Below are 25599 nucleotides of genomic sequence, written 5' to 3'. Positions count from 1 at the left end.
CTGGGGATGTGGCTCAGTGGTAAAGTACCCATGGTTTCAATTCCTGGTAAAAAAAAAAGAATTTCAAGGCAATAACCTAACTTTAATGTAAAATAGTGAAAACATAAAATGAAAGCAGTAGAAGGAAGACAATAAAAGTACAATAAACCAGGTATAGAGTAAGAATACAATCAATAAAACCAAATATTATGTGGAAAGACTAACCAAAATGACAAAACATTGCAGATAAACTTTAAAAAAGAGAAAAGAAATTCAATAACTAAAATTATAAGTGAATGTGAGTGTATAACTATTGACTTCTTAGAAATAAAAATGATTATGATAGAATATTATGAATAACCACACACCAAAATACTGGAAAACAGATAAAATACAAATCCTGGAAACGCACACGTGAACAAAGTTGAATCCAGAGGAAGAATATACCAACGAAAAGGGTGGAGAATAAATGAATAAGAAGTAATCTCCCCACAGAAGCAGCTCAGACACAGACTGATTCGCTTGTGAGTTCTCTGAAAATGACATGTAAGGTATGATAATGATAAAGAAGAAACACAAGAGGGTTTGCACTAGTTTTCTATGGCTGCGCTGCTGTAAGAAATCGATGCAAACTTGGAGACTTACCACAGTGCATCTCACTGATCTGGAAACAGGAAGTGTGAAATCATCCCATGGTGCTGGAGTCAGAGGTATGTTGGATGCATGGTCTCTCCACAGACTCTAGGAGGCACTGCATGTCTTGCCTGCTGACATTCTTTTCAAGATCTTGTTTTTAGTTTTTCTTTTTTAAAATTTTTATTGTTTCTTTTAAGTTCTATATGACAGAACATAGCCATATCAATGTTTAGAGCAGTTCAATTCACAACAGCTAAACTATGAAACCAGTCTAGGTGCCCTTCAACAGATGAATGGATGAAGAAAATATGGCTGCTGGTGTTCTGTAGGTTATGGGCACAGGTTTTAAATATTGCTCCATGGTTAATTGCCAATTCTTCTGTTGTCCAGAGTTAAAACTTGCCAACTCCCCTTCAGAAGGATACATGGAATAGCTCTTAAGACACCCACAGATAATCCCAATGATTGCTCATTCCTAAACTCCTTAAGCTAATCATTCGTGCATAGTCCTCCTGAAGGGTAGAGTAATATTGAAAGGTTTCAGAAATTAGCACATGGATCTTTTGGAAGCCATTATGAAGCCTGTCAGAGTGTGATTTGCAAACCACACTATGCAATTGTCCATAAATCCAAAATATTTCTAAAAATCACTAATTATGAAAACAATGATTAAAAATGATATCAAGATGAGAAATACCCTCATAAATGCAGAAGTGAATATCAGTGCTATGCTCCACTGCTCCAAAGTACAGCATGACCATCTCAGCACATTCAATACAATAATGTTGAAGTCTCTGTGATAACAAATTACATAACAGTGATAACAAATTACATATGGAGGTACATTCCTCCTCTTCTTGGGTTTTGTATAATAGTGAGTCATATAAGGACTCAAATAGCATTGACAGAGTGCATTGCACTAGTATAATAAATATACCCTATGTTCACTGCTCACAAATATTGTCATGTGTATTTCCTGATATTTAGAATCTTTTCAGTTAATTATATTATTTGTGTGCATGAAATAATTTAAAAATATAACTAGATATGAAAACTTTAATCTCATTTGACTTTTTAAACTTGATTTATGAAATAGCATTTATTTGATGTGCTAATTTCCATTGAACGAGTCATCACCTCTAAGTAAAAAATCCATCATGCAGTGCAGGATGGGGTTTCCAGGAAATCACTTTGCCTACAAGTGAGAAGTATAAACATTGAGAGAAAATGTAAGGAAAATAAAGTCTCAGCAAAGCAGAAAATAAGCTGTATGTTTATCTAGAAGGTTTACTTCATGTGAGACTCATTATAATCATAAATTAATCAAACATCAACATATTGGTATAACTGAATCTAAAGCTTAATTATTTTGCTCATTCATTTCACAAATATTTATTGAGAATCTACTCTGAATCAGAAATTTACTGAGGTACCCATGATCCCATTTGAACAAAGAAGATAGTCACTGCTCTCCTATTTACATTTTAGTTGGGTAAGATAAATCAGAAACCAGTAAGCGAGTTCATAATAGGTAAGTGTTGAGAAGGTCCATGAAGATGACAAAGCATGTGGAGGCACTTTATATGGCGTGTGGAGAGTGATTAGTTGATAAGTGTGGCTGATGAAGGACTCCATGACAGGGTCACGTTGCAGCAAAGACTTGAATGGAATGAGAACATTTCCTGCAGGGGACACAGTAAGCAAAGACCCTGAAGCATGGGCATGACTGGGTGTGAGGAAAAGAAGAGAGAGAGAGAGAGAGAGAGAGAGAGAGAGAGAGAGAGAGAAGGAAGGACAAAGAAAGAAAGAAAAGAAAGAGAGAGAAAGTAAGGGACGGAAGTAGGGAGGAAGAAGGAAGAGAGAGCAAGGAAATCAATGAGGATGAGTTCAGATAAGAGACTATAGAACTGACAAAAGAGAGTGTGACTAATACAGTAAGAAAAAATTAATAGTATTAAAAATTTCAAAGCATTTGCAGAAAGAAAATGTACAGCATTATTGTTATTTCAGTGTAATTTTTAAATAGTCTGAGAAATAGCAGTCATATGTGAATATATTAAAATGTTTTGGGATTTCTTTAATTTTCTGGTAAGTCGGTAATTTTATCCATTCGAATATTAAAACACGAAGTTGGTTTGTTGTATAAAATAACTTAGTCAAAGCAGAAATATTAATTCCTGTGAGGAGCCAGATCAGCATTATTGTTATTTCAGTGTAATTTTTAAATAGTCTGAGAAATAGTCACATATGAATATATTAAAATGCTTTTGGATTTCTTTAATTTTCTGGTAAGTTGACAATTTTATCCATTTGAATATTAAAACATGGAGTTGGTCTGTTGTATAAAATAACTTAGTCAAAGCAGAAATATTAATTCTTATGTGGAGCAGCCAGATTTGTGTATCACCTGTGAAATTGTGCAAATTAGAACATGCTTCATTTAATACTATGTCATGTTTGTACTCAAAAAAGGACTATTACAATAGTAGAGAAAAAGATATCAGATATATATTCATATTTTAACACCAAATTAAATACAAAGTTTTGATTTTAAAACTCTAGACCATAAGTTTAGGTTCCTCAGTGAAACAGAATCAACAGGATATGTGCAAACTCAGCAGATTTGTTATGGATGTGGACTCATGTGATACAGAAGCCAAGACCCATGTTGTGTGGTGTGCAAACTGGAGAACAGGAACACGGATGCTGTAGTCCAGTCTGAGACCGAATACCTGAGAAGCAGGGGCCAAGGCCAGGCTACTGCTAAGTCTTAGACTTAAAGCCTGAAAGGTATAGCTCTGAAGTTGCAGAGTCAGAGAAAATGAATGTTTCAAATGAAGAAGGAGAAGGAGAGGGGGAGGAGAGGGGGAGGAGAAGGGGAGGAGGGAGGAGGAGGAGGAAGAACAGGAAGAGGATGAGAAAGAAAAGGAGGAGGAAGAGGAAGGGGAGAGGAAGAATAGAGAATGTGCTCATTCCACACTACTTTGTCCTAATCAGGCAAGCCCTGAGTGGACGAGAGAGGGACTAAGATTTGTGACTAGAGAGTCTTTGGAAAACGTCCTTGCAGACACAGAAAAATGTTTAACGAGTTCGTTGGTCGAACCTTAATTCAGTCTAAGTAACACACCGAGGTAACTGGCCATGAGTACACACATACAGTTAATTCTGGGAACAGCCACACCCATGTGCATGTGTCTCCACAGGACTCTTGACTTCACTTCTGTTCATGAGTTTCCTTATGCACTTGCTTTATATACACTGCATTGAGAAAACTGTAGAAAAGCATTACATGGAAAATGATTTAGCCTGTCCATATCCTTAATAATGGTTTTAACAAGCTGAATCTAAGACATCATAGACATTGTAATCCAGATATTATGATTATGGGCATTAAGCTTCCTTTTCCTCAGATGACAGACTTTTTCAAAGGTAAAGGTATCACCTCAGGTACCCGAATACAGTGTGGGTTTTACAATATAATTCCTTACATGGTAAGATATAATAGGAATGAATACAGGTACCCCTGTATTTCAAAAAGTTGAAATCAAAATCCTAAAAATTATTTTCCTTTCAAAATGATCTTTGAGAATGCACTCTTGACCTCCTTGTTCCTCAGGCTGTAGACCACAGGGTTCAGCATGGGGATGACCATACTGTAGAACACAGAGGCAACTTTGTCAGTGTCCATGGAGTGACTGGAGCTGGGCTGTAAGTACATGTAGGCCGCAGTCCCATAGAAAATGGAGACTACAGTGAAGTGGGAGGCACAGGTGGAGATAGCCTTCCGGTACCCTGCAGCTGAGCCCATCTTAAGGATGGCACTAAAGATAAATACGTAGGATATTAAGATAACTAAGAGAGCAAAAAATATATTGAAGCTGGCTATGTAAATAAGAACCAGCTCATGGAGATGTCTATCAGAGCAAGAGAGAGACATGATTGCTGGAACATCACAGAAGAAGTGATGGACCACACTGGACTTGCAGAAGGTGAGAGTGAATGTGTTCGAAGTGTAGATGGAGGCATTCAGGAAACCACAGACATAGGATCCTATGATGAGGCACACACACACCCTGGATGTCATGGTGGTGGTGTAGTGCAGGGGCTTACACACTGCCGCATAGCGATCATAGGCCATTGAGGACAACAGGTAATTTTCAACAGTCACAAAACCTGAAATAAAGAACATCTGAGCAACACAATCATTGTAGGAGATGACCTCATCTCCAGGAAGGAGCCCAGCCATGACTGTGGGAATGGCAGCTGAGGAGTAACACAAGTCCATCAGAGACAGGTTACCAAGGAAGAAGTACATGGGAGTGTGGAGACGGGAGTCCAAGAGGATCAACAGGATCATCCCCAGGTTCCCAACCAGAGTGATGGTGTAGATGAGCAGGAACGTCAGAAAGAGGGGAAGCTGCAGACCTGGGTCACTGGTCAGTCCCAGCAGGATGAACTCTGTCACTTCTGTCCTGTTCTCCATCAGTTACCTGAGAGTCACTAGATGCTTGGTGGCAACAAGGAAAAAGGAAGAGAAGGGCAAAGAGATTGAATTATAATTGGGAGTCTAAGTACAAGATGTGTTCTTTTATGTTCCTAAAAACTTGTTCATTAAAATTCCCTGGAAAGGGATGGACTTAATAACCATTTTTGTGCACTAATTATATAAAAGTTCATAAGCTATTGGATCTAGGGAATATTAATAGATCAGCTAATCAACTTTCATATGTTATATATTTGTTAGCTAAGATGTAGTGATTTTAACATCCTGAAGAAAATGACCTTTGTATACTTATCTGTTTGTCACTTCTTAGCTCAGTGACAGCCAACACTTCTATTTTAATCTCTTTCCAATAATTGCTATAAACACTGAAAATGTTTATAATTGTTTCAACTATACTATGGATTGAATTGATCACTACATTCACTTAAATTATGAAACGTAAAAGGTGGAGCAATTACTCCCAATTCACACAAGTATTATTTGACAATAAGTGCTCAGGACCCATGCCAACTTCTAACCCAAACTGAAAGGTCCCAGGTTGAAACTGAATTTTAATGAAATTTTATTTTACTACAATATCAATGACTTTTTCCCTTGGTTCAGTCTCAGTGTTTAGGATATGCACAGTGAACTAAGTGAATGATTGGTTTAGTATAAATTTCGGTTTGTTCACAATGTATTTGCCTCTCATCGGAGGCAAAACAAACAAACAAGCAGAAATGAAGAAGAGTGGAATAATCTTTTCAACCACTGGAGGGTCCTAAATGAACTAACAAGATCTGAACTGCACCTTGACCGTTTCCCCCTACTGTCACGCATGTCACGAGCACAGCTACATCTGTTGACTCTAATGTGGCTACAAGCATAAAGCATGATTCGATTAAGGAGGGGTTTAACTCCCAAGTGAAACAGCTCTATGCATACTGCAGGTGGAGGCATAAATGGGGGGTGGGAGCAGAAGACTTTCGGAGAAAAGGTGTATCGTCTGAGAAAGTAAGCAAAGAATTTAGGTTCTTGGAAGAGATATGTATCAGATCTACCTATCTTGGAGTCACTGGTCCTAATTTAAATGACATTGATGAGACCTATCATGAGGCATTATTGTAAGAATTAAGCAAGAGACTATGTCAAAGAAAACAAAATGTGTGTTAAGCAGAGCCTGATCTATGCTAGCTGTAATTTTATCATTCGGATGAGAAAATGATGTTTCTCTTGGTTTGATCAAAGTGGAGGCTGACATGCAGGACTTTAGCAGTCAATGGGTTTAAAGTCTCCAAACTTCTCCCCACAATTTGACTTCTTTGCTGCACGAGGTCCAGTGAGACTTTCTGTGCTCTCCTGTGTTTTTAAGTCTGTCCTTACAGCAAGTGCATGATTGCTACTTCAACAACTACATGTGAGAGCAAATTAATTTTAAAAAAGTCTTCCTTGAAATTAATAATTTAGATTTGAGTAAGAGAAATTATTCTATTTAAAAATCATTCTGTCATTACTGTCACCCCTGTAGTCAAGTCACAAAGACCAAGGATTGAATGTTCCCAGTTGATGAACTATCTTTAGCTCACAAATATATATTTTTTCACTTTGAAAAATACTTTGAATGAGTTCTTATGTAGAAACAGAATTTAAATTTTCTTTATTTAAATTGAAGTCTTGGGAACATATCTATCCAGTATCAATAACTTCACACCATCTTATTGTTTTCTAAGCATTTGGGAACTGCAATTTATGAACTGGCCTGTGAGGTCATGAGTTTGGCCTAATGTAACCCACATGGCCACCTTTAGCATGTGTGTTGATCCAGAACAAATGATAAGAGTTTAACATGTGTGTATGTGTGTGTGTGTGTGTATGTCTACAGTAAGTAATTACTTTTATAACATCACTGATTAAATTTGCAATTTGAACAATTTTTGAAGTTCTAAAATTTTATAGCTAGCATAAAAATAAATTGAGATAGATGATTTTTTTTTACTGGTGCATTATAATCATACATAACAGTGAAATTCATTGTGCCATTTTCATACATGTGCATAACATAATTTGATCAATCATACTCCCTAGTATCTCTCGCTTCCTCAAAATAAAAGATTGAAAACTCTCTTCAACCTGATAAAAAATGTTTGCTTTTAGTCACTCACTGTCAACAATTATAGTATGCTAAGGAAAATAACCCCAAGATTACTGGAAAGGGTTAATGTGCAGGTCACAGCTTGTTAATTCACTAAGGACCCTTTGCTATTTTACAGCAGGATCATTTCCCTCTTTCTGGTTTTTATGTTGTTTGTTCAGCTCTAATAGAGGTAAATAAATAGTAAATAAGAAACAAATACCACCTAACCAACCAAAATATTATGTGTCTTATTTTGTGTGCAGATTTTTGGAGAAATAAGCATGATGTATTATAAGTATCACTAAATCACTATGATACAAGATTTGATATTTTTGCCCCAGATTCACCTTAGTTTCTCAGAAAAATGTTGAAAACTTCTCTTTTTCAGTTACATAACTTTAAGTAAGCATAGCTGCCCCACTGTTGAACGAATTATACTTTTCACCTGTGATGCTTTTGGGATACAGAGACTTACCTTTTACTGCAGGAGAAAAAGTCAAACAGAAGAGTCAGTGTGAAGGCATAAAATCAGCCACAGAGTACAGCATAAGTTCCAAGAGAGCGTTCCCATTCAGGTCTAAAGTTTCCACATTCTCTAAGAGAGGGAAAAATGGAGGAAAGGACTTTAACACGGATCAAGTCCCAAATCTTCCCTGCATTCTTTATGTTTCATGGAAGAGTCACCTGTTTCTTCCGTATTTGTAAAATAAACATGACAAGATCACTTCTCTCCCCAAATTCACAGATCATTTCTGTACATAACAGATGAAGAAGGTCTGTGGAATGTGTAGTGAAGAGGTTATCATTCGAAAGTCAGCCTACGTGCTTTTTATGTGTTGGTGTTTTTTCTGACCACGATGAAGACTCACAGTAAATCCCCAGGTGAGAGAGCCTGTCTGCTCTAGCAATGATTGGCATGTAGGTGAATAAACAAGGGACAATGGAGCATTGCATGGAGTGTGCTCCTTCTAAAAGAACATGATTCTGAGTCACTTTGGAATTACAGAGAGCAATACATGGATACCAGGAGAGGATTATAGAGACTTGGAAGATCTCTGGAGATTTTCCCCATGAGACCATCTATAGCTCCCTATCCTGCTTTGCTAGGGAAGAAGCAATTAAACTGCCTGGAGGGATCAAGGTGGTTATTATATTTCTAAAATTAAAATTTTAACCAATGAATGAAAAACAAACATTGTTCAAAAAAATGGGCTATCAAGAGATATTTGTATAAAGGAATAAATTGCACAATGGGTTAAATGCCTATCTCCCAAAACATTTGTCATTTCTTTTTTAATTGCTATCTTTTAATTATACTGAATAATTGGTATCATTGTGGCGTATTCCTATATGCCTATAACATACATTGATCAGTGCACTGGGTATTAAAAAGACTTTTATTGGGGGATAATAATTATAGTGATAGTGAGCCTCATTGTGATATAGTTTCACTTACACATAGTGAAATTTGTTGCATTTCATTCTCCCAAAACTTCCCTTTCCCTCCTCTCTCCGTCTACCTAATCCCCACTTTCTACAATACTGTTCTCCCTTCTATTTTCATGAGATTGTTTTCCTCTATTTCTACCCTAGCTTCCTAATATGAAAGAAAACTTATGATCCTTGACTTTCAGTGTCTGACTTATTTCACTTAGCTTGATGTTCTCCAGTTTCATCCATCTGCCTGCAAATGATATGATTTTGTTCCTTTTCATGACTGAGTTAAACTCCTTTTGGTATATATACCTCATTTTTATGCATTAATCCATGGACAAACATATAGACTGATTCCATACTTTGGCTATTGTGATTTGGTCCATTATAAACATACATGCATCTGTCAATATAGTCCATTTTAGTTCTTTTGTATAAATACCAATAAATCCTATAACTGGGTCATATGTGGGCTCCATTCCTAGTATTTTCTGTACACTTCATACCTATTTCCATTGTGTTGTTCTAATTTATTGTCCCACCAGAATTGTAGTCACTGCATCTTCACTAGCATGTTTGAATTTTCCACCTTCATAATCACATCAGTTAATTCCTCATAATGTAGGTGGAGCAACAGACAAAGAAATATAGATGGCACATATAGATGTATTTCCTCCCCCACCCCCTCTTCTCATTGTTTTGAGACTTCACCCAAATTAGATTTTGTAGGGTTTTATTATGATGGAAACAGAACCTTAGAGATTAAATTTCTGTTTTGATTCTGAAGTTTCTGGAATTAGCTCTCTATACTGATTAAATAAGTCATAATGACCACTTTGAGTAATAAAGATGACAGTGTAGTCCATGTTATAATCTGGTAACATATAGGCAGAAAATATCACCACAGGATCTTCCTAAATAATTCACTAAAAACAGAGATTGGGATTTTTGTTCAAATGTTTGTTTCCCCTCAAGTTTACCTTTTGAGATGTAACATACAATATGATCACATTAAGGTATGAGGCCTTTAGGTGGTGGTTAAGTCTCAGCTGGGACCTGATTTACCTCTGTCTCCATTATTTGAATTAGTACCCTCATGCAATGGTTAAAGGGAACTAGTTAGTCACTTTTTGCCTTTCTGCCTTCCACCGTATGACAACACGACGCACTGCTGTTCTTCCATGTATTCTCAAGTTCTTTTGCTCCCTCCACACCACATGAGATTTTAGCAACAAGCCTTCATCAGTCACCAAATCTCCTGGCACCTTGACCTGGGATTGTCCATAGTCCAAGGTGTAAAGGAAAAATGTTGGGTTCTTATAAATGACTGCTTCTAAGGTATTTTATTATAGAGACACAATTGGATTAAGACACAATTTATTTCCTGCTGTTGAACAGTTTTGTCATACTAATGAGTACAATCAATTTGGCTAGTTAGTGGAGAAAGTATAAGAAAACTGGATGCATTCAGGAGTTTGAACGACCATCTTAAACCCTGAATAAATGACCTGAAACCTTCTAAATCCATGTAGAAACAGACACTTTCTGCTGTATCACAGTGTGAGACAATTGAAACCAAATCAATCCTGTGAGAAACTGACTTAAAATGCTGACTCCACTCCTCAACTAGCAGTGTGTGTACTAAAAAAATGAGAGTATTGATTTTGAAGATAAAGAATCCTGAAAGCTGGAATGGAGATATACAGGAAAACCTTGAGGAAGCTAGAGACATTGATCTCCTACATTACGTTGAGTCTTATTTGCCAGGATAATTCATAATTTTATCACCAGTAGAATCAACCTGCCCATCTGAGTCTGAGGAGACTATTCTCATATTTTCCAAGGAAGGTTAATGGAGCCCTATATCACCCAAAAGAAGGTCACTGTGCTTTTCTGATTTGGCAGTTCTGCAAACATGATTCTCTTCAGGACCTACTTCCATTGCTCTTAGCTACTTTCAAATCCCAGAGTTTCCTTAAACAGGAGGAAGAAGATAAAGTCAGATTAATGGTCTGGCTGAGTGAGAGAAAGAAAAATCTGAATCAGGCCCAAATTGCTATTATAGGTTAAAAAAAAAAAAAAAAAAAGCAGAAATTCTGCATTCAATGTGTTTCAGAGTTAAAAATTTCTTTAGTTGGATGAAACAGAACAAAAGGTGACCTACAACATATGAAGTAGAAATCCATGATACCTTTTTATTTATTTTAGAAGACGGGATCCACAACCTTAGGGAAATTGCAATGGCAGAATGGTTTGTTCTTATAAGCCTGCTTAGTTGTTCGTGGATTGATGAAGAAAACACACCTTATACCCCAACAATGAGAAGAAAATAATTTTGTGAGGGGAAATCAAAACATATTCAAGAGCTCTGTGATCACACAGCTCCATAGGCCAGAACTTAAAGTGGGAAGTGGGGCCTCTTAATTTGGAAAATATTAAAATAATGGGAATGATGGAATCCCAATGAGGCAGAGGGAGACAGCCAAGAGCAAGATGTGTGTGATTGACATAATGAACAGCAGATTCAAAGTAGCAGTGAGAATAGTGAGACTTCTGTAATCCTATAACATTGCTTTTCCAAAAATGTTAAACAGAAATCAGCTCTACCAACTTCTTATTTGATGGCAATAAGAAGAGATTCTAAGTCAAGTGACCAAAATCTACCTGAATCATATGATCAGTCAAAACCTGCCAATCAATTCCCAGACTTAAGAAAATGTAAAGATCAAGACTCCAACACACTCTCTAAAATTCTTAAATGTTAGTGCAGCATAATTATACATAATAGTGGGATTTATTGTGATTATTTTTACACGCACATAATACAGTTTCATTCATTTTATTCCCCAGTTCTTCCTCTTTATCTGTTTCCTTCTTCCCTCCCTTTGGTCCCCTTCCTCTACTCTGCTGGTCTGTCTTCCATTTTCATAAGATTCCCCTTTTACACCTCTTTTTTCTAGTTTTCACATATGAAAGAGAACACATGACCTTGATTTTCTCATACATAATCTTGCTGTTAATCTTTTTCCTTGCCTTTTCCAATTTTTAATGGCCTTTTTACTAGTGTAAATAAGGGAGATAAGTAGATCTTTTGAGGCCTACTCAACAATGCTGTACACAGACACTCAGATACACAGAACATCACAGCGGCCGATCAGCAAGAGGAGGGCGCTTAAGGTTTTGATATGAATTGTCCCTCAGAGACTCGTGTGTTAAATGCTCGGTCACCAAATTCAACAATATTTAGAGATGGGGACTTTGAAAACTGATTGGATCATGAGAGCTCCAACCTCAGAAGTGGTCCATCTATCAAGGAATTCCTAATTTTCATGAACTGTTGGGAGGTGGTATAACTGTAGGCAGGTGGGGGCCTTTTGGAGGAAGTGTGGCTCTGGGGTGGTACCAAGAAGGGAGGTGATCTCTGTGACTTTACCTACGTGGTTCAGAAAGCTTTTGAACCAATTCGTGAGAGAAGTTTGGAAAACGTTGAAGATGCAAGCTGGAGAAGTTTTAGTGTGGAGAACAGGCTGCGCCGGGCTGAGTTACTGCATAATGTGGAGCACAGTGGTTTTCAGGCTGTCCCTGCTCTGAAGAGATGGAAGAGTCCTTTCAAAATGGTGCCTAACCTGGAGTTACTCTGTTTCGTAAAGAGGTTGTTTGCCATGAGTGACTCCATTTTCAGTTCACATACCAAGGTAGAATGACTCTACACCTTGTTTATACAAGTAAACAACCACCATCTCTCAGCACAACCCCAAGCACAAATTGACAATAATATCTATGTGTCAACTTATACAATTAAATTGAGTACCTCATCAAACTAAATGATCAGATCTAAGAAATTAAATCAGGAATCCCAAATCATATCAGGACCACCAGTCACAGGAGCGTATCAACCTCCTCATCTAAGACCATGAAATGAGGAACCCCAAGACTGGACACAGGCACACTGATCCTGTCACCAGTCGCTTGTCATGAGTCTTGCCCATGGAAATCACCCCAGTGATGAACATTTGACATTTTTTCCTGCTGGTCTTCAGCTCAGGGTGATTTTTTTCCTGCCCTTGATGAGGGATTACTAACTGACATCCATCCAGACGCTCTGCCTTGACAACTCTGCAGAACTGATTTGTTAAAACCCTTATCTGAATACCTATAGTAACTCTTTGACTTTTTGCATTAATATCTTATTCTACATCTGTTCTTTGCACAGGATCCTGCAACCCTGGGCCCCCTTAACCATTTCTTAGTCTTTCTGTGAAAAAGAAATATATGTTTCACACAATGATATGCATTTAATTGTACAAAATGTAATGTGTAACTTGAGGGTCATAGGTATTAGAAATTAGATTATAATTGAATAAATAACTTGTGATTGCCCAGTTTAGGACTATTGTGTGATTAATAGTATTGGAGGAATTGAAAGAGACTGAATTCGGAGGTCAGCCCACCTCTGAACTGGGAATACATTTCTCCTACTGAGAGAAGGAAGCTAATGGGCTAGGACTCCCACCTTGACCAGTACCAAAGAAGATGGGAGAAAGCATGTACCACTCAGGCCTGTCTACACCAAGATAAATAAATCTGCATATATGTATGTCCTGCGTTTTGTCACTTCCCTGCCTCTTCTATTTCAAGTTTTGGCTAATTTTCAGGGATTTTGGAGACAGAACTTCTGGAAACATATTTCTTTCATCTTCCTTCAAATCTGGCTTTGAATCAAACTGATTTTTCTTCCAACTTGACACCAAATATTTGTAAAGCAATAAATCTTATGCCTTAGCCTCCTTCCGTCTGGAAAAGATCCTATGCCTAGTAACAAGATTACCACTGATGAAAGAGTTATAGCTTTATTGTTATTCTATAAATTCTGACACTGTGGAAAGAAACAAACGTTTGTCTACATTAATGGCACAACTTGCTCATGACATTTACCACTGTTTAAGAAGAGCTTAATGGACAATTCTGACATGCTCTCAGAATACAGAAATGATTGTAGTAATGTGCACAGCGAAGACTGTGTTCAGGAGGCTTCAGAAGGGAATGTGGACTCTATTGGGAATTGGGTTAAAGGCTGCATGATTTGCATTGCTCAATCCCAGGGCTGCAAACACCCAAAACACGATGTTTACTAATCCCAAGAAGAAATTTAGAGGACGAAACAGAAGGTTTTAGACATTTTATTGCTCACTCTTTGGAAGCCATGGGCCAGGATAAAATGGAGGACCACCTGTGCCTGCAAGCAGTAGGATTAGACAGGATAAGTTGCATGCCCACTGCACAGGTGAATTTCCCCAGCTGTTTCATGTGTACGTTCCTTTACAATATCAGGGTCACTCTTTTTGATCCTTTTCTAAAGATTAGATCTGAGGGAAGTAGGCACCTTCCTCTTTTCATTTCCTGCATTATCACATTCTTTAGAGACCTTATTATCTCCCTGCAAATTTTCCTAGGCACTAATCAGTTTCTAACCCAAAGCTTCACCCCTTCAGTGCCTCAGAAGCCCCTTCTTGTCCATCATGATCAGTCCATCCCTTGTCTTCCATAAGACACTCAAGATAGGGCTCTGGAGTCACGTTACGCGGGTATCTTACAACAGCAGCACAAAGAACAAGAACCTATCAGTAAGCATGCAAAGGTAATTAAAACAGCATTGGGTTAAAGGATGAGAGATATTGTTTTAACTCATTTCTGTTTTATCCAAGTCCCTTCTATTTCATTGCTTGGTTGAACAACCCAGGGAAGTCCCTGTGTACTGCAGTCACAGGGAGTTCTGAACAGATTCAATGTAGTCTGTCCACCAACCCCAAAGAGTGACATCATCTGATAAGCTCCTTGGTGGCCTCCAGTCATTGTAGGTAATGCTGAGTGCAGGCAAGGCAGTTCTGGAATACAGTGGCAGTATCAGGCCCTTATATGGGCCGTTCCCAGCATGCCACAGCTGCCCACATAGTCTTGCGTGCCTTGGTCTACAGTGCAGTTCAGTGGCAATTTCTTCTGCCCAGGCTTCCAGAACCGTCTTACCTGCACCAGTTGTGCAACCATGACTGGCGTTTCTCTAGGGAAGGGCTCCATAACAGGAAGGACAGCACAAGTGGCACACGGTTGTCTTTTCAACAACCTATAACATTCTTCTGCCCCTTTCATACCTGTTGCCCAAAATCCAGTGGGAGTCTTATGTCCTTTAATCTATTGCCCCAAGTTCCATCCAGTACAACCTGGAGTGACACGGATGGTAGGTTCCGTCTAGTACGACCCGAAGTGACATGGATGGTAAGCTCAGCAGGTTGATCTGTATCTAGTGTCTCAATGGCTTGTGCCTGTTGTACTGCTCATTTGACCTGATTAAAACCCTTGGTATGTCACTCAGCCCAGTCCCATACTGTAATCCTCCTTCACAAATCATACAGGGGTTGTAATAACTGAGTCCAATAACCCAGTAGCACCCAAAATTCTTACATTTGTTTTACTGTGTTAGGAAGTGGAGCCACCTAAACTTGTCTTTTATTGACTGAGGTATAAACTTTGTCTGGCCCAACCAAAGGATACCCAAGAATTTTACTGGTAAGCCAGAGTCCTTTACCTTATCAGAGTTTAGAGCTCATCCTCTCCCTTGCAAATGAGTCAAAATCATGGGGTTAGCCTTTGTGAGCACTGAAAAGGAGTTGGATGTAGTCATTATGTAAATATTTTTACCAGTTAAGGTTAGCATGAGGGTTGTTACCAAACTGACATAAAATGGGGTGATGTCTTTCATCCTGTACCATTGGTCTACATGTCTGTTTTGGTGCCAGTACCATGCTGTATCTATTACTATAGCTCTGTAGTATAGTTTAAGTTCTGGTATTATTATTCCTCCTGCTATACTCTTCTTGTTAAGGTTTGGCTATGCTAGGTGTCTTATTTTTCAAAATGAATTTCATGTTTGCTTTTTCTAGTTCTATGAAGAAAGTCATTGTCATTTTAATAGAAATTGCATTAAATATATATAACACTTTCGTAGTGATGGCCACTTATTATTATTATTATTTATTTAGCTTTTAATTTTTTACAGACTTCATTTTGATTCATTGCACACAAATGGGGTACATCATTTCATTTCTATGGTTGTACACAATGTAGATTCATACCATACGTGTAATCAGACATGTACATAGGGTAATGATGTCTGTCTCATTCCACCACTTTTCATACCCCCCCTCATTTCCTTCTGCATATTCTAAAGTTACCCCATTAATCTCATTCCCCACCCTCCCACCCTCATTATATATCAGTCTCCACTTATCAGGGAAAATATTCAGCCTTTGGTTTTTGGGATTGACTTATTTTACTTAGCATAATATTCTCCAATTCCATACATTTATTTGCAAATGTGATAATATTATTCTTCTTTATGGCTGAATAGTATTCCATTGTGTATATATATACCAGAGTTTCTTTATCCATTCTTCTGTTGAAGGGCATCTAGGTTGGTTCCACAACTAGCTATTGTGAACTGAGCTGCTATAAACATTAATGTGGCTGTGTTACTGTAGTTTGCTGATTTTAGGTCCTTTGGGAATAAACCAAGGAGTGGGATAACTAGGTCAGAAGGTGGGTCCATTCCAAGTTTTCTGAGGAATCTCCACACTGCTTTCCAGAGTGGCAGCACCAATTTGCAACTCCACCAGCAATGTAAAAGTGTGCCTTTCCCCCCACATCCATGCCAACATCTATTATTGTTTGTGTTCTTGATAATAGCCATTCTAATTGGAGTAAGATGAAATTGTAGAGTTGTTTTAATTTCCATTTGACTAATTACTAGAGCTGTTGAACACTTTTTCTTACCTTTATCAATCACCTGTGTGTCTTCTTCTGTAAACTGTCTGTCCAGTTCCTTGGCCATTGATTGATTGGGTTTTTTGTGTTTTTGGTGTAAAGTTTTGTAAGTTCTTTATAAATTTTGGAGATAAGTGCTCTATCTGAAGTGCGTGTGAAAAAGATTTTCTCCCACTCTGTAGGCTCTCTCTTCACATTGATTGTGTCCTTTTCTGAGAAAACCTTTTTAGTTTGAGTCCATCCCATTTATTGATCCTTGCTTTGATTTCTTGTACATTGGGAATCTTGTTGAAGAAGTCTGATCCTAAGCCAACGTGATGAAGATTCGGGCCTACTTTGTCTTCTATTAGGTGCAGGGTCTTTGGTCTAATTCCTGTGTCTTTGATCCATTTTGAGTTGAGTTTTGTGCAGGGTGAGAGATAGAGGTTTAATTTAATTTTACTGCATGTGGATTTCCAGTTTTCCCAGCACCATCTGTTGAACAGGCTATGTTTTCTCCATTGTATGTTTTTGGCTCCTTTGTCTCAGATGAGGTGACTGTATTTCTGTGGTTTTGTCTCTGTGGCTTCTATTCTGTACCATTGGTCTGCCTGTCTATTTTGGTGCCAATACCATGCTGTTTTTGTTACGATTGCTCCGTAGTATAGTCTAATGTCTGGTATTGTGATACCTCCTATTTTATTTTTTCTATTCAGGATTGTTTTGGCTATTCGATGTCTCTTGTTCTTCCAGATGAAGTTTATGATTGCTTTCTCTATTTCTATGAGAAATGTCATTGGGATTTTAATTGGAATTGCATTGAATCTGTATAATGCTTTTGGTAGAATGGCCATTTTGACAATGTCAATTCTGCCTATCCAAGAACATGGGAGAGTGATGGCCATTTTGACCTTATTAATTCTACCTATGCAGGAGCAAGGGAGGGCTTTCTATATTCTAAATAGTTATCTCATACTGGACAAAGGAACCACAAACATTCACTGGAGAACAGATAGCCTATTCAAAAAAATGGAAAGCTAAATCTAACAAAATGAAATCAAACCTTTATCTTTCCTCCTGCACAAAACTCAAATAGAAGTGGATCAAAGACTTAGGCACTAGAACACAGATCCTGTGCCTACTAGAAGAAAAAGTAGGCACAAATCTTCATCATGTTGCCCTAGGATCTGACTTCCTTAACAAGACCCCTAAAGTGCAAGAAGTGAAATTAAGAATCAATAAAACAGATGGACTCAGAAAATCTTCTTCTCAGAAAAAAACAAAAACAAAAAGAAACAATCAAACATGCAAAGAAGAGAGAGCCTACAGTTTGGGAGAAAATCTTTATCACATGCACCTCAAATAAAACATCAATCTCTAGGATATATAAAGAACTCAAAAAATTTAACACTGTCAAAACAAATAACCCAGTCAACAAATGAGCTAAGGAACTGAACAGACACTTCCCAGAAGAAGATGTACATTTGATCAACAAACATATGAAAAAATATTCAACATCTCTAGCAATTAGTGAATGCAAATCAAAACTAAGATTTCATCTCACTCCAATCAGAATGACAATTATCAAGAATACAAGCAACAATAAATGTTGGCAAGGATGCAGAGAAAGAGGTACACTCATACATTGTTGGTGGCACTACAAATTGTTGCAACCAATATGGAAAGCAGTATGGAGATCCCTCAGAAAACTTGAAATGGAACCACCATTTGACCCAGCTATCCAACTCCTCAGTTTATACCCAAAGGACTTAAAATCAGCATAGTACAGTGATGCAGCCACATCAATGTTTATAGCAGCTCAAATCACAATAGATAAACTATGGAACCAAAATAGATGTCCTTCAACAGATGAATGGATAAATAAAATGTGGTATGTATGCACAATGGAATATTACTCAGCTTTAAAGAAGAATGAAATTACGGCATTTGCTGGTAAATGGATGGAGTTGGAGAACATCATGCTAAGCCAAATAAGCCAATCCCAAAAAACCAAAGGCTGAATGTTTTCTCTGATATGCAGATGTTAATTCACAATGTTGGGGGGGCACAGGGGAAGAATACAGTTACTTTAGGTAGAGGTGAGTGAAGGGAGTGAAGGTGAGTGAAGGGAGGGGAAGGAGTATGGGGGTAGGAAGGATAATAGAATGAAATAAACATTATTACCTCTTGTACATATATGACTACAGGACTGATGTGATCCTATGATATGTACAATCAGAAAAGTGAGAAATCATACTCCATTTATGTATGATTTATCAACATGCATAAATGCCTTCTACTGTCATGTATAACTAATTGGAACATAAAAATTTTTAAAAAAATGACAAGATGCAAAATAAATATATATTTAAGTTTTATATTTAGGTTTCTTGCTGAAATGTATGTTGAATTAAATACTAATCAGTGCTTAAGAACACTTGCAGTGAGAAAAGATGGTTTCTAAAGAACATAATAACAAAAGAAATGGAAAGGGGAAACTGACCACTTTCCTTAGTTCCAATCTTTAGGAGAAAATCTAATCACAGTGATACTGGTTTTGAATAAAGGAATATACTCACAAAATATCTGAGAAAATCTGCCTGTGCAATAGGCATGCGAACTATCCTGTATATTTCCCCTGCTTATAGGCACAGGGTAGCCTTCCATTTTATCCTGGCCCACCGCCACCAAGGAGTAAGTAATAAAACCTGCTTGCTTACTCCTCCAAGTTCTTTATGTGGGAATCAGCAAACAGTATGTGTTGGGTGTTTGCAGCCCTGGGGTTGAAGAATTGACATAGCAGGAATCCAAAGCAGAGCATGTTAAATTGATTCCAGAATTAGGGAGGGACTTGGAGTCTGAAAAGAAAATCCCAGGCTGGCCATAAGTCTCAATGTGGTTGGAGGTGACTTCGCAATTGGAGAGGCTGGGGCCAGCCATGAATTGAGGGACACCTGAAAATACAAAGAGGGGTGCCGCAAGTGTTGGAAGCAGTATCCAATGTCACAGAAAAGTGAAAGGAACCAAGCATTGCTGCTGCTGTGGTGGCCGGGCTCCTGCTGTGTGCAATAAAGTCAGTCACACACCAGGAGCTGGTCCCTCAGGCTCAGCTCTGTAGAATACAGGAAGTGCTAAAACTCGAAAGAGATGCACAAGTTAACTGCAGGAATGTGCTATTGAAGTGCCTAGAACTGACAGGTGACTGCCTACGGATCATGGCTGGCTATGATGCTAAACTGAGGAATGGCACATTCCCAGAGTCAGTATTAGGACCCAGCCTCAGTATGGGTTCTAAAACTGGAACCCTCAGACACAGGAACCATCCAGGGAGTCCACTACTTCTAGAATGTGAGGTGGAGAACGAAAATATAAAAGGCAGACCAGTAGTGAATGGAAGGAACCCCAGCGGAAGCAGCCGAACAGGGTGAATCCAGATCTGCCCCTCACTCCAGAGAGAGATTTATATACTAGTATGAGACCATAAACCCCCGTGGAGCTGGTGGAACTGGGGCTCAAGTTCAGGCATGTCTGCTCTGCTTGTGGGACCCTGGAAGAGAAGGAATTGTGTTGAATGGTATAGGATTGTTTAAAACAGCATCAATAGCTGCTCAACCAGGTGTATGCCAGAAGCTTTACATTAGTTCTGCTGATGAAAGTGTTGGGTCACTAATAGCTTGGCTGCTTCTTGTCACTCTCAGCATGTGACCAAATTCCAAAGATATTCCTATACTCATAGGTACCTGAACCTATATGGAAGAACTACAAAGCTACTTGTGGAAACCGAGAATGAAATATGCCATTCTGTGAAGCCTTTCCCAGGACCAGACAGTAAGACTGGCTGCCAGGATGAGGAATGCAGTGTCACACACAGGCCCTCCATCCATTCATTGTGACTTGGCATCCGTAGTATCCTCATTAAGAGGTGACCCCTCCAGCAAGAAGTGCAATTGATAGCAGATCTAGAAGAGACAAAGACTGTGGCAGAAAACAGTAAACCCAGCCCAAATTGGAAGGACCTCTCTGAGCGTCTCACAGACACATGTACTCTTAATAGCAGCAAGAGTACATGAAAGGAAAATAGATCAATAACCTAATGCCATCCTGGTACAGTTATGGAAGCAATTGCTGAAGGGCAAGAGTTTTTGGTCATCACCTCCCAATCAGAAAACAAAAGGGGATGCAATCAGAAAGGTAGAATGCGCTCCTACTCCAAAAAGAGGCAGAGACAAGCCTCTCCAATTAGGGAATTTAATAAAAATAGAGTCCATAGATCCCCCTAAGGAGTCTTTGAGCTGTTGGGTGTGGAATGAGTAGGGAAAGGTCAAGGTTCAGGGATTAAAGCCATGTTAATCTGGGCTTGGATACTGCTTCTGCTGGTAGAAGACCTTGGTGTCTTCTACATGGGGTAGGTTTGAGAGCATAAACCATGTGAAAGTTATGAGGTGTTGCATTTTTGATATGGGCTATCCCCCGAAAGTTCCCGTGTACATCTCGGAATATTTGGAGGCAAAATTATTGGATTATGAGAGATGTAACCTAATCAGGCCATTCTAGTTTGAAAGGAAATGTAGGCAGATGCCATGTAGCTGGATGAAATGAGTCACTGGAGGCATGCCCTGGAAGTGTTGTTCTTCTTGCAGCATCTCTCTCTCTCTCTCTCTTCCTCTCTTTCCTTTCTTGCTGCAATGAGGAGAGCAGCTTCCTTTCACTCTAACTTTGCCCCATGATGTTCTGCCTCACTTTGGACCCAGAGCAATGGATTCTCTCATCTATGGACTGAGATCTCTAACCACAAGCTAAATAAATGTTTCCTCCTTTAATTTGTTCTTTTTGTGTACTTTTATCACAGCAATGAAAAAAAAAAATCTGTCCAAAACAGAAACTGGTACTGAGAAATGGGGTCATAGCTAAGACAAACTCGATCACATGGTTAAGAAGTTTTGGAGCTTGTTTGCAAGAGGAATTTTGAAACATTTGGAGATGCAGGCTAGAATAGCTATAGAATGTAATGAGTGAAGCTTAGCGGGCAGTTCTGGTGGGAGCCCATGAAACTACAATGCCAGTAGAAATATACACCATATTTATGAGTTTTCAGAGAAAAAAAAAAAAAGAATTCTATTTGGAATTTGACTAGAGGAAATTCATGCTACATTCTGGCAAAAAACTTGTCTTCTTTTTGTCCATGTCCTGAGACTTGATGTGGGGCTGAATTTAAAGGTGATGGACTAATGAATCTGGTTGAGGGAATTTGCAGCAGCACAGCATTTAGCCAGTGGCATAGATATTGCTGGAAGTTTTTGGCCAGGATACTGTAAGAATTAAGAGCAGAAGTTTTTAAAGGATTTTAAAAACTTGAAATTTGGCTGAAAAAGTGCATATAAAGCTGGGGCCAAGAAAGTTGATCTTGTTGAAGATATTACAGTCCCTAAAGTACAGAGAAAATAGAAAAGATGGCTTTAAGACTTCTCAGGAATTGGAAAGACATCCATTGCAAGACCAAAGATATAAAAGTAAAAATTACTTTGAGAAGGTATGATGGGGGAACCCTGCTTGCACTGGAGGAGGGGGGCTGAAATGTTTCACCATTCTGGGTCACACAGGTACTTGGAGACTGCTGTAGTGATGACACCAGGGGTCCATGTGCTAAGTGAGCAGGTAGTGAACCTTGGCAGCATTCACGTGATGATGGTTCTGCAGGAAGACAAGATGCTAAAATTAAGGAGAGGGAAGAATTCCAAGGAGACTTCAAAGGAAGTCCTGAGAAGCTAGGCAGAGTGTAGCAGGGTCAGTGTTCATCTCCTAAGGTGATACATAAAAATGTAAAGGTGAAGCTGGAGCTAGAAAGGAGAACTCAGGGATTGAGAGCTGCCAGTAATGTGCACTATTTACTGAGAAAAGTTGCTGGCTGCAGAAAAAACAAAACAACAAACAAACAATAACAACAACAACACAAGCTAAAGGAAAGCCCATGCATGCTGCCACTGGCAAGCCCCAAAATGTGGAGCTGTGCACATGCTTTGGGAACCACATCTCCTTACCAGGAGTACTAGAGATGCTGTGCTCAGAGTTACTGGACCTATTTGACTGACTGGTCTTTGGTCTTGGTCCTATTTCAATATTACTCCATTTTGTACTCCTATCCATCCCTTTCTGAATAGGAATGTTTACTCTGTGTCACGTTATATTGGATATAAGTAACTTGCTTTTGACTTCTACAGGGACTCACAGTAAAGAATTTGCTTTGAGTTTCAGATGAGATTTTTGATTTGGATTTTGGGTAATGCTATAACTGTTAAGACTGTGGGAGTCTTGGAGATAAACTAAATGAATTATATTGTGAGATGGACATGAATTTGGGGGGATGGGATTAAATATTATGGTTTAGATATGAATTCTTCCCCTAAAGCCCTGGTGTTAATAAAGGAGTATTTGGAAGTGAAATGATTAGATTGTGAAAGCTATAACCTAATCAGACCATCCTAGTTTGAATGGATTGACTGAGAGATAACTGCAAGCGGTTGAGGCATAGCTAGTGGAGGCAGGTCACTCAAGGTGTGCCCTGGGAGGCTTATTCTTCCTGCGGACTTTTTCTTTCTCTGTTTCCTTGCTGCCATGAAGGGAGCAGTTTCTCTCTTCTGTGCTCTTCCCCCATGAAGTTCTGCCTAATCATGGGCCTAAAGCAAAGGAGTCAGCTGTCTATGGACTGAGACCACTGAAACCTTAGGGTGAAAATAAACTTTTCCTCCTCCAAATTGTTCTTTATGGGTATTTTGATCATTCTAATGCAAAATCTGATTCAAACATGGGGACATGGAATCTACCTTCCATATTTCAAAGGATGGCCTTTGAGACTAGAAAATGTGTGTCAGGGTCAGAATTCCTGCTGACAGCTTCTGAAGCTTGGAGTGTAAATTAAAAGCTTCAATGGAAAATTCAGGAGTTAGAGAAGTCAGGAATATGGAACATCTGCCAAGGAAAACTTCAGGGAATAAGAAGAGTTCAGGCCGAGAGGTTATATTGTATGCAACATGGAAGATCATAGGGATAGGTGTTCACTAGCCTTTGGGACCCACTTTTGGCAACCATTTACCATGGAGCCATGGGATATAATAATTGTCCTCCGGATTATTGTCTTGCTTTTTGTCACATCTCTTCTTTCCATGCTTATTCCTCCCTTTTCGAATGGTAATATTTACTCTGTGCCATTGTAAGATGGAAGTATGTAACTTGCTTTCCAATTTTTACAAGGGTTCATAGCTAGGAGTTAGCCTTGAGTCTCAGAAAGGTCTTTGTACTTATGCTTTTGAGCAATGCTGGAAATGTTGAGTCTTTGAGTACTCTTGGAGATGAACTAAATTCATAAGATGGACATAAGCCTTTAAGGTCCAGGGGTGGGATATTGAATATGGATTGTACGATAAAGGCTCATGTATTGAATGTTTGGTTTCCAAATTCAGACCACAGGTGTGGTCTTTAGGAACTAGTTGGATCATGAGGATTTTGAACTTTTCAGTGGATGAGTTGTCTATTGAGGGATCTATAATTTAAATGGATTATTGGGATGTGGTGGAAAGTGTAGGAGATGGGACCTATTAGGAGAGTATGTGTCCTTGAGGGTGTGCCCCTGGGATCTCTATCTTGCCCTGGATATTCATTCTCTCTCTCTCTCTCTCTCTCTCTCTCTCTCTATCTATCTCTCTCACATGATTATAATGAGCTGAGCAACTTTCCTCCACATGTCCATCTGCCATGATGTTTTGCCTCATTTCAGGCCCAAAGCATGGAGTATGCTGGCTATAGACTGAACCTTTTGAAATCATGAGCCAAATTAAATTTTCTTCCTCTAAGTTTTTGTTCCTGTGGTACTATTTGAAAGCAATGAAAAACAGACTAATGTAAGGTACTTGTGGAGGTCAGATTACCACTGGAATACAGGAAGTTAAGCTTGGGTTCATGTCATGGTAGGCTCAGTGTGTCCCAAAACCCTTTGTGAAGTTATTTCCACAGAACCAAAATGTATCATTGGAATAATTATGCTCAGCAGATGATATAATCCCTGCATTTCTTTCTTACTTACAGAACTTCCTTCATCATATGAATGCCCAAAATCCAATCCATTGAGGGCATTCCTGAAGAGAATGAAACACGTGAAAAGAGCAAACTTTATTTCTCTCTCTTTCTCTCTCTCTTTCTTTTTCTCTTTCCTCTCTCCTCTCTCACATATTCCCTGATACTCTGATACTCTGATACATGCATTTTCCTCCATTTCTTTTTCAGAGCTACTGGTTCTTCAGATTTCAGTCTCTAAGCCTTACACTAGCTATGTCTCACTCATCCTTTCTCAGACCTTTGAGCCAAATTGAATTACAGCTCAGTTTCCTTGTCCTCCAACTTTCACATAGCACAGCATGGGTCTACTAGGTGTCTATAATCACATGAGCACATACCCACAATAAATCTCTGTATTTCCACACATGTCCTATTGATTTTGTTTCACTTAAAAACCTTGAGATAAGAGTTTAAGATTCCTAATTTACAGTCCACTTTGGATATTAAAATATAAACTTATATCTAACATTTTAAATATTTTTTCTTTACTCTTCTAATACTTCTTGATTCAGAAAAACATGATATGGAATTAAATAGAAGTCAGTAATTCTCCTTTGCACATTTTAACAAGAAATATGTGACTAGGATGTCTTATATTAATTAGTGTGTCTATTTGAATGAATCATTGTGTACAACCATCACATACATGATCAGATTTCAGACTAATTAAAAGGTAGAAAAAATATAAGTAGATTTTAATCTGTTCATCTACCACTACAATTTTTCAGACTCTATAAAAGTTACACAGAGAAAGCATTCATGCTGTACATTTTTCCTCTGTGAATGCTTTGAAATTGTTACACTACCCATTAATGTTTTAATTCTGTTGAATTTTAATGCCACATTCCTAGTCTTTCACCTCACACCTTTCTCACTGATTTCCTTGTGTTTTCTTCACGATTTCCCAAAGTATTCACATCTCAGGGTCTTTGCACGTTTTGTTCCCTGTGAAGAAGAATCTCATACCCTTCAGGTATTTTCTGACAACTTATCCTAAGTTGGAGTTCCTACCTGACCACCTTTATAA

At 38.5% G+C, this 25599-nt stretch overlaps 2 protein-coding genes across 2 annotated transcripts in view; one reads left to right on the top strand and one right to left on the bottom strand.

Moving 5' to 3' along the window:
• The window catches only part of LOC306638408 (olfactory receptor 5B2-like), a gene marked incomplete at both ends in the record, with an annotated part of 301086 nt that overhangs the window by 178271 nt on the left and 97216 nt on the right, over window positions 1-25599 (top strand). The window lies entirely within an intron of this gene.
• LOC306639239 (olfactory receptor 5B3-like) lies at window positions 4175-5108 on the bottom strand (the record flags this gene model as incomplete). Its single annotated transcript, XM_079102635.1, has 1 exon — window positions 4175-5108. Exon 1 carries the CDS (start codon window positions 5096-5098, stop codon window positions 4175-4177), a length of 924 nt encoding a protein of 307 aa, XP_078958761.1. The 5' UTR covers window positions 5099-5108.

The sequence above is a fragment of the Sciurus vulgaris genome (genome assembly GCF_902686455.1).
Source record: "Sciurus vulgaris genome assembly, chromosome: 11".
NCBI classification, from domain to species: domain Eukaryota; kingdom Metazoa; phylum Chordata; class Mammalia; order Rodentia; family Sciuridae; genus Sciurus; species Sciurus vulgaris.
This window is presented reverse-complemented; position numbering and strand designations above follow the sequence as displayed.